Source organism: Gavialis gangeticus, unplaced genomic scaffold, assembly GCF_001723915.1.
Source record: "Gavialis gangeticus isolate Ggan-Ray unplaced genomic scaffold, GavGan_comp1, whole genome shotgun sequence".
NCBI classification, from domain to species: domain Eukaryota; kingdom Metazoa; phylum Chordata; order Crocodylia; family Gavialidae; genus Gavialis; species Gavialis gangeticus.
Genome location: NW_017729024.1, coordinates 124,512,365 through 124,522,880, shown reverse-complemented (window position 1 = coordinate 124,522,880; position 10,516 = coordinate 124,512,365). Strand labels below are relative to the sequence as shown.

The window sequence follows — 10,516 nt, the reverse complement described above, 5'->3', positions numbered from 1 at the left end:
TGGGCCTAGGTAAAATGCAGGTTTTAAAGATAAGTAGCGAAGATGCAAGGGCCTTCTGATGCCTTCCATAATGCCTTCCAAAATTAACCGAAGCCAGAGAATCTCTTTTGACTTCTAAGAATATTTAATGATACTGTAGGAAAATACTGTGTTAAAAACATCAATGTCTCCTCTATTTATAGTCAATTAAGTATTTAATGTATTTCTATTAAAGGCAGTTTTATGAGTATGCATGAAAGTGCAGTGTGTCCTGTCCACAATCAGGTATTAAGACAGAAATCTGGCATTCCACTTTATTAGATACTAAATGTCAGAGCAATTTTTGACAGAAGTGCTGAAAGAGACCAAAACAATTTCCTTCACTGCAACATAATCTAAATTGCACTAAAATCTTGACAATCACAATGAGATAACATGCTGCAAAGAGTCAAATTGCACTAAGCCTTTGACAAATGCTATGTATGACAAGTGATCACACTCTGTTCCCAAGGAAGCAAAACATTCAAACAAGTCACATGCACAAAGTGTTTGTGTTCTTGTTCAGAACAAAGCTAGGTACCGTGGTGAGAGCTGCAGTGTAATTTCACAAGCAGTAAAAGCACAAGTCTATGCCTACTTCTCTGCTTTGTGCTGGGTCTTTCTCCTCCTATTCCCCTTCACAACTGTTTATCCCATGAGCCTCTGTCACAACAAATATAATAGAATCTGAGCCCAACAAGTTTAGTATTGTATTTTCATTTAATTCATTAATGTTTGTTTTTATTACCTCTTCATTAGATACCTATTCCTGATAAGTGGAACATGAGTGAATATCCCATGAGATGGATTTCAAAAGCTTTATAACGTTTCCATGATAATCCATTTATGAGAAATATACTAAACTTGTAGCAATTTCCCTCGAAGCACAGTGAGCACTACTATGATATGCTCGCAAACATAAGAAATACTGCAAAAGGCAGCAGAGGCTCCCATGACTAACATATTAACAGAAGGAGACTTCTTCAACCTATTTTGACTTCCAAAACAATAAGCACTCTCTTTTAAAAGAAAAGACTTAAATTCAGGAAAGTCTAGTGGGAGACATAAGTCACACTGATATGGTTCCAAACAGAAATTAAGGAAAGCAATGGCACCTTTCACTGGGAGAGTATGCATGTATATACACAGCATTGCTATCAGTGTGAATTTGTGAGCCAGGTTATAGATAGGTAAGAAAAAAGTGGAACAAAGTTAGAAAATGCATCCTCTGCAAAGCTTAATATACTGCCCCTGGAACTCAGACAGCCTAAAGATTTCTTTGCAGACTAGCAAGAGGTGACAAGAACTACAAATGATATTCACCAAACACATGCCTGTATTGTAATCCCTTTCCTCATCTGCCTAGTTCAAAATCATTCTTACCCTTCTCACTCAAAGGATAAAGACAATACAAAAAAATCAACCCTTTCTGTCACACTAATTTAAAGGCTGGGGGCTTTTTCTTTAGTTATTTTTGTCTCAAAGAAAGATATGGCTGCTATAATATAGAAGTCAATACAATATTACCTTTGGAGATCAATGCATCTGAATATGATCAAAATTATATTGAATTTTTCTTCCCACCCCTCTCCCATTCCCTAAAACATTTAAAGTCATACAAGGCACAAACAGTTAACATGTTTCAGCAAGGTTATCCCTCTTCCTTGCCCTTTCTCTTTTGGCCCTGGGTTAATGATGCTCTGTGAGTTCAGGTGATGACGGTCGGTCCCTTACGTCCCGTCCTTTCATGGATCTGAGATATTTTGAGTGCGATTGCTATGAGAGGACTCAGCACAGCCTAGAAGAGATGAAACACAAATAAACTATGTTAAGGAGAAAAGTTGAGAAACACATGATTTTAGATACCTGTTATTAATTTTTCCATCTTGGGAACAGCAGTAAGCAACACCCTGTGAAACTTTATACTTCAAATACAGTAAATATGCAGAAAGAACAGATACCAGACATCATATTGATAATGTCAAAACACAAGAGTAATTGTAGATTTCTTTGTGAAAATTGCAATACAAAACCACCTAGAGTCACAAACCTGGAATAATTTATGGGTGTAGAGTTGAAACTATATAAATGGTATTTTCACACACTACATGGTTCACCTCTGGAATTCAGTGCCTCAAAATACTGAGGCAAGGAACTTAGCAAGACTCATCAAAATATTCATATGGCTAAAATTACATGCAACTGTACCAGACACAACATTTAGAAAGACTATGAAATCTCAATCGCTTCAGGTGATGAAACGTGATAAAATATACCCAGCATCTGTCTGTATGTGAGACCAGAAAGGGAGATGCAGATATGCAACAGCACTATTGCAATTCAACTGCAAAAAGGAAAATTTCAATATTGTTAATTGGTAGTTCCTGGTATTTTCTCTCAGTTAATTGAAGGACATAAAAAGAAAAAGGGGCGGAGATGAGGTTTGTATCGGAACCTCAACTGGGAATTTTCAGATATTATACTTTTAGAAGATCAGTACAATATGCTAAAATCCTGGCTTTCAAAACGTTGTTTCCTTCTAACTTACCTGAACTTTGGATTTTTTAAAGGGTGGGGAGTTTCTAATCCTTGGTGATTTTTGTTTTAAAATTATCAATGTTCCTATACAGCTTACATTCAAATGATCTGTTTATAACTTTAATAATGGTATCACATTGTCACTGTGCCTGCAGCCTTGGAGCTTGCATGTCAACAAGCTTTTTTTGTATAGATTGCTAAATGAAAGGAATAGAGCCAAACTAGTTATGTACACACTGTGATGAAGTAATGCTATTTCAGATTTGCTGTGTCATTGGTTGCAACAGAATTTATGGTCAGGGTTCATTTTTCAGAACCCCATTAACTGATCACTCTGACATATCACAGTTCAAAAAACTCTTCATGGCTAGGGACAGAAGTTACACATAAACCAGTTCAAGTGATCAGAAACGGGTTTAAACCTGTAACAGAACATAAGTTCAGTGCACATAAACCAGAAGTTCAAAATGGCTGAAACTGGTTTAAGATAAACCTGGTTGAATGTACTATCAGACTTGACTGATTTGAGTCAAATCAGTTAATGGAACTTCTGTCCCAGACCCCTTCCTGGTTTAAGTTAAATCAGAGTCCCACAGCATGCTTTTCAGGCCTGGGCTGGGCTGTCTGCTCCAGAGAGCAGGGCTGGCCCCACCCCTCTTCTCCCTAGCTGGAGCTCCAACTGGCTGAGAAGGAGGTGGGGGTTGCCAGGCTTCCTCTTGCCCCACCCTGCCCTCACCACTTGCTGCTCAAGTAGGGACCCCCCCCCCACCTCTCTCCCATGGCAGAGACCCCAGTGGCATGGACCCTAGCCGGCATCTGGCCATGCCCCTCACCATGCTAGCTAATGCTGAGAGGTGTATGTCTCCTGGAACAAAGGCAGACAAAACAGTGTTCACTTAGGGCTAGAAGCCAGTGGCTTGGAAATGCAAATGCATCCTGCAGATAAGAAGAGCTTGAAACTAATGAGAGAGATGCATTTATTTTCTTTTGTAGGGCTTGATGGGCTGATAAGCTTTGAGTTCTGATACCGCCCCCCCATACTGGCTTGCTTGCTTCAAAGCCCTCAATCTGTAAGTGTTCAAAAGGGAACAGAGAGAGGTGTGAGAAATGACTGGGTTTGCAATGAATGTGAACTGTGAGTGTTGCTAGTTTGCTGCAGACAGTATGAAAAAGGAGGGAGAGGGAGACTGCAAAACCCAGTATCATCAACAGATGCATGTAGCCCACACAAGCAGTACTCCCCCCACTTACCGCAGAGTGCTAGCCATGGGCTGGGGGCTGGCAACACTCCCCACCCCATAAGCAGCGAGCAGGGAAAAGCCTGACAAGGGCTGCTTCCCCCTCCCCCTCCAGGCACACTCTGGCTGGGGGCTGTGCAGGCCAGGGTGGGGGTTTAAACCCCTACCTAATCATAGCATCCTGATAGGGCCTGGTCATGCCCTCCCCCCCTCAGTTGATCACTGTGGAAGGGAAGGGAGGGCTCACTCTAACACCCTTCAACTTCTAGCCTGAGCCACTGTAAGCATGTGCCTGCATTTTCTGAATAAAAAGTGAATGTCTAGCTACTTGAAAATCAGTTCAATCTTTGCAAAGATTGAATCAATTCAGGCTTGGGCTTTTTGAATGCCTGTCCCTAGCCCATATGTCTAGATCTGCTTCTACTGTGAAATTGCTGAAATAGAAAACAATGGCACAGAGTTCATGTACACAGTATGCAGAAGATCAAATCTAATATTTGTTGGCAAACACTGCAAAGTAAAATAATAAAAAGAGCCAGTTTCAAAGATCTGGACAAAATCATTCCCCAGCATGGGGATATCAAAGAAATATCATGGGTGTGTTTGGGTGAAAGGACACTGCCCCATCATAGGAGACAGGGAAATGGCCTGCAAAACTCCTCAGTCCTGGAGGGCTGTCAAGGCACAGAAGCATCTTTGTCTTCCCACTGGCTTTAGACTTATTCTGGCTCTGCCCCCATTTCTGATAATGACTGCTCTAAAGCCTCTTTCTGTCTTTCTAAACTGGAGATGTAAAGTGAAAACAATACACCCAATTCTCACCAGTCTTATTAGTCCCCTGATATCATGAGCAATAAAATGCATTTATAAAGTATAAAGACGAAAACAAACATCCTCCCCGCCTTCCTAACAAACAAAAGACATTCAATACTTTGGCTAACAGCCAGTGCCAATTCACTCAGGACTCTTAACTGTTTTCCCTAAGTATTTTATTCCTCTACTGTGGTTGCATGTTTTCAAACATTGCTTAACTACATTATTTGCTTCTTACAAATGCACTACAGACAGAAATTACATATGAACCAGTATAAGTGATTGGAAACTGGCTTAAAAGTGTAACAGAAGTTCAATGCATATAAACCAGTTGCAAAAGGCTGAACCAGGTTTAAGATAGACTTGGATGGATGTAGTATCAGATCTAACTGATTTAGGTTAGACTGGTCTATCAAACTTCTGTCCCAGAGCTCCTCTGACTCAAGTTACCTTGCAGTCCCTCAGCATCCTAGGATGCTTTGTGCCTCCCCTGCTCCCCCCAGCCCCCTGGATGGACGGGCTAGCCTCTGCTGCTGGCCTCTGGCCAGCCAACCAGCCCCACCCCTGAGCCATCACAGAGCTGAAGCAGCAAAGCCTACGCTCCCCAGCCTGTGTCCTGCCTGCAGCTGTCAGCCCTGGAGCCTGCGTCCTGGGCCAGGGCAGGGGAAATCTCCTGAGGTGTGGGGCTCCTCTTCCACGGGCAGACCCCTGCTGCAGGGGCTGACACCAGCCCAGGATACTGCTTCCCCCTTCCCACCTACAGGGGCAGAGGAACAGAGCTGCCCAGCCCCAGCCCCCAGCCACAGGAAGCCCTGTGCCAAGGGTAATTCCTTCTTACCCCCTCCACCCAGCTGGCCTGCTACTCAGCCCCGTCCCTGATGAATTGGCAGCTTGCTGCCTCTGAAAATCCTCATCCTAATGGCAGAGTTAAATCCAAGCAATCATCCACAGAAAACAAACTGCTTGTGATTCTGATGCAAAAAAAAAAAATTAAACTGCCCATGTTTGCTTGAAACCTGCATAGATCTTAAGTTTTTTTGACAAATGTGTCCTGTGTTCATGTCTGTAAGGAAAGCCAAGCACAGGTAAGTGAGTATTCATGGTTTAATCTCAAATATTTTGTATGGCTCTGAAATTCTCTCCTCCCAATCTATAATCTAAGTCTCATCTTTGAAAAAAAACCCCAAGCCTCATAATTTGGTTAATGTCTCTTGCAAAAGCCTGGGAAAAGTTAAAAATAAGAGCCTATAGTGAGAGCATGTGCACATCTTGGGATCCAAAGCATTTTAATAAGCAACAGATAACTGCAACTTTCTTCCACATCCTTCATGCATCTCTGTATTTTCTCTTGTGGAATAAGGATGGATGTAGAGGAAAAACCAAATTAATATAAGTCCTCTGGCCAACCTTTGTATTTATGGGCTATTTGCATCTTAAAATGCCCCAGTGTGGGAAGACTTCATAACACAGGGCCAGATGCTTTTATTTACATTGCCATCTGTAAGATATTAAGCACTACCTATTTTTCTACTGTCTTCTATTATCACACAGAAAAATAACAAAAGTTAGCCAGTTATTAAAAGAATGTCACAGCAAGGCAAAGATCCACAGCTATTAAAGCTTTATGGCCAAGTACAGACAGTCAAAAAGCCTGAGGCAGAATCGATTCAGCCTTTGCTGGTTTCTCCAAGCTGCACAGATTGAACCAATAATGAACTGAACTGATGTTCAGTTTTCATTTGGGAAAGGTAGAGAAAGGCCTATACTGACCCAGTCCAGAAGGTCAGGACTGCTACCGCCTACCTCCCAGCCTGGCCACCATTGTGAGCACAGCTGAGTGGGGACATCCCTGATTGGCTGCTCAGCACACGCCCCCCCCAACCCTATGCTGTCTCCCTGAAGGGGATTGAGCCCCCCTGCTGTTACCTGTCAGCTCTGTGTTCCTGAGCACCCAGTTTACTGGACTTACAAAGGACTTTTTCTATTCTGCCCCCCTATCTCATCTAACCAGAACCAAGCAGAAGAAAAGTTTAACAGGCATCTCAGGTTGTACATTCCCCGGTCCCAGTATGGGAGGCCTATTTAAACTTAATTGACTAAAACTTGGTTGCCGGGTTAGGGAATGCTGAGGCAAGAGACCGAGTCAGAGGGGGGTACAGGCAAATTTTGAACAATGGTTAAGGGTTCATCACAACGTTCAGCCCGTTACAGCCCTAACCACAAATGTTGTCATACTTCTCCCGGGATGACTGGTGGAAGTCCTCCCCACAAAGTTTATGATTACTCCAAGTAATCCCCTTAAGTATGTTAAAAGACCACAGTAAGATCTGAAAGTCATGCTAAGCTGAGGCTTGTTCACAACAGGTAAAATACAAAGCACTGATGCTGATTTAACAGTGCAAGCACAGCTAGGCCATCTGAGAAGAAACAATGTGGTATCCCTTCCAGTATATCTTTTATATTTATAATCATTTCAAGCTGGCTCCTACATGTCTGGTTACTCCTTAAAACTTTATGTCTTTCCTGGCTGTTAATCAGTTTCTTGAGAAGTTCCAAACCAGATAACCTCTTGTCACTGAAAAAGGTAATTCATGTAAATTGAAACTATTTATATAACAGGATTTTCCCTGTCAATTACGGCTTGGGAACCTCTTGATTTACACAATTAAAAGAATGCTTTGAAGAGGCTGAACTAAGGGTATAAGAAAGCTGTAAAGCAGAAAAGTATGCTTCAAGAGGGAGAAATCTCTCTGACACCATTCACTGTTGTTCTCAAGAAGCTGGGATAAGCAGACTGTCTCTTTCAGTCACCTGTTTAACCTTCAAGGATAGTGCTAGGAACTTTGCCTGTCAACAAAACACCCAAGTGCCTTGGAATGGTTGGATTTCACTTCTCACTCTCTCTCTTTCTTTTTCTCCCTCTTTCTCTCTTTTTTCTTTTTCTCTCTAGGCATAGCTTTCTGAACCTGAATTTTATTAGTTAAGCTTGAGCTAGGTTTCCCCAAATACTCAATTAAACCAGGGAAATATTGTAATTGTTTTTGTTTGTTTTTTTCTTGCATGTCTATTGCTACTAGTACCATTATAAATTTCATATACTTAGCAATAAATAACTTTTATAGTCAAACTGGTGGTAATCGGGTATATTTTTCCTTCTCTACTTCCTCTGATTCAGAGGTATTCTGTTCACCTGCGTGCTTGTGTCTGACTGCATTTTATTATTACCTTAATGAACTGATTCCTGGCATATGAGGGTGTCAGCCTGTACATGCTGGTCAACCTGGCTGGGCCAGGCATGTCACATTAATCTCTGTGTGTGTGTGCATGTATTTGATTGATTTGGTGGCTGGAGAAACCCAGCCCCATTGAAACTGCGTCCTGCAAGACAGCTCCATTGGGGGTGAGGACTTGCAGAAGGGAAAGTTACAGCTCCATATAGAAACATAAGTAACACAAGCAGCATATTGATAGAATTACAAAGACCCTAAAATGTACCCCTAATAAATTAGCACACCCCAAAGTGATAAGCAAATCTGGTAACAATGCCCCTAAGTGCCAGTCCACCTGGGGGAAACCTCCACCTTAGCAGGTTTCCCCAGCCCAGAGCAGTCCCAGGGAGCTAAAGGGAAGTCCCCACTTTCTGCTCAGCTACTGCCACAGGAGGGAGGGAGAGGGAGTTCCCTGGGCCAGGTACCTGCCCGTGCAACCAGGTGTGGGGTACTAAAGATAGGGTGGTCACTGGTCCTGTTTTACACCAGACCATTTTGTTTTTAAACCCTTCCCCTGTCCATTTCTAAATGAGGAATGGACTGCAAGAAGTCCTGTTTTTCAGGTCATTGGTGGAAATACATGTTATTCATTTCTCCTCACAATTCTACTGGTTGTGCCTAGAGGTAGAGTGGTACACAGCCATGAGGAGTAAGGTTCCATGCCAGTCAGAGAGGGAGGGAGGTAGCTAGCCTTTTTGTGGTGGCCCTGCCCCTTGCTGCTGACTGGCCAAGGGGTCCAGTGGCCCCACCCCTCACTGCTGATTGGCCAAGGCTAGCCCCACCCCTTGCCACTGATTGGCTGAGGGGGCCAGTGGTTCCCCCCCCCAACCAAGGGGATGTCCTGTATTCTGGGGATGACTAAGTGGCTACACTAACCGGGGAACCCCCACCTCAGGGGCTTTCCCACTCTGCACTGTGCAGAACCCAGCTGGTGGGGCAGGTGCCAGGCCAAGTGGGTGCATCCCCACTGGCCCCTCACAGAGGTGGGCAGCTGCCAAGGGGGCAGAGCTGGGGCAATCCCAACCCACTCACTGGGTTGCAAGGGGGTGAAAAGCACCTGCCATGGGGGCTTCTCCCCCACCACCCTGCACTATGCAGATCCAGGCTGGGGGGGGAGGATCTGGAGGTCTGTTCGCCTGCCCCCAGTCCCACTAGGCTGACAGGTGCAGGCAGGAAGCAGGATGGAGAGCAGATGCTTTATTGCCTCAGCTGTATGACAGTTGTAGGTGGAGACAGCCCTGCTCTGCTGGAATAGACTCACAGCCCAGGGCTGCAAAGCATCCTGGAATGCTAGAGGACTGTGAAGTAATTTGAATTGGGAGGGGATCTGGGACAGAAGTTTCATAAACTGCTTTTACCTTAATCAGTTAAGTCTGATACTATATCCATCCAGGTGTATCTTAAATTGGGTTCGGCCATTTTGAAACCTGTTTCTGTTAGCTGAACTTGTGTTGTTACAGGTTTAAACCAGTTTCCAATCACTTAAACTGGTTTATGTATAACTCCTGTTCCTAGCTTATGCAGCTGCTGCACAGGATCCAGGGGTACGATTTACCCCCAGCAGTACACTGGAGTGGTTTAATTATCTTACCAGTGGGTGTGTCTACATGTTCATTAATGCTCAGTAGTTACTCTACATTAAGATTAGTACTTCTATAATCAATCACTAAATTAATGCTCAGTAATTGGCATTACTGCGCAGGAGCACTGGCACATGCCTTTTTAGTGACGCTACTGTGCAGTAGCCTAATAGCACTGGACAATAGCGTATTAGCATTGCCTGTGCTGTAATGTGCTACTGCACAGTATCATTAGGCTACTGCAGTTAGTGTCTCATGTAGACGTGCCCTATGTTACACAAATCTAACTGCAGAATTCTAACCTGAGTTACAGTAGCAAGGGCCTATAGTACTCAGTTTTCTGGGACAGTTATTCCCAGAAATTCTTCCATGTTAGAGAGAGAGAAACAAGTAGTTCAAATGTAAACAAAAGTAACCTAAAGTTTGATGTTCTGGGGTTACATGAAGATGGCTGATTTACCAAATGTTTTTGTTTAGCTTCCTCTCCTACTAATCTCTCTTCTCCAATCTAAATTTCTCCACTTAAGTTTTAGCTGATAACCTGGGAAACTGTGAATCTTAAACCCATTCCCACTCCAGCTCTTTTCTGTTTTTAAACATTACACAACATGAGCTCTGGACCATTTCTTGTGGTGATATATTCTACATTAGACACCAGACAGAGAGGTAGTTTGTCTGATATCAGGCAGAAGGCAAGGTGGCACTTTAAGCCCCCTCTATACTTGCAGGTAAAGGCACAATGGAATCTAATGCATGATCCACACAATTGCATCTCCTGCCTTGCTATATGTGCATGGCAAGAGGCATGATTGTGGGATCATGCATTAGATCCCATCACAACTTACTGCTGGTGCAGGGGGCACCTGATCCTGGGCTCCCCCTCAGAGGCAGATTAAGATTTAATGGGGCCCTGGGCTCCAGTGGGGGAGGGACCCTTTCCCCACCTGGTGCTGCTGCTGCCAAGGGCGAGGCAGGGTGGGCATCCGTGCCCGATGGGCTGGAGTGGCACTGGGGAGGAGGTCTGAGGGGGCTATAGCCACCCCAAAATTCATCTTAGCCC

At 43.7% G+C, this 10,516-nt stretch overlaps 1 protein-coding gene across 1 annotated transcript in view; it reads right to left on the bottom strand.

The window, feature by feature from the left end:
• Nucleotides 1-279: 279 nt before the first annotated feature.
• Nucleotides 280-10,516, bottom strand: part of PGM5 (phosphoglucomutase 5) — a 201,287-nt gene continuing 191,050 nt past the window's right edge. The window contains exon 11 of the mRNA XM_019517663.1: nt 280-1,816. Coding sequence (XP_019373208.1) covers nt 1,727-1,816 — 90 coding nt within the window. The 3' untranslated portion in view covers nt 280-1,726. The remainder of the gene's footprint in view (nt 1,817-10,516) is intronic.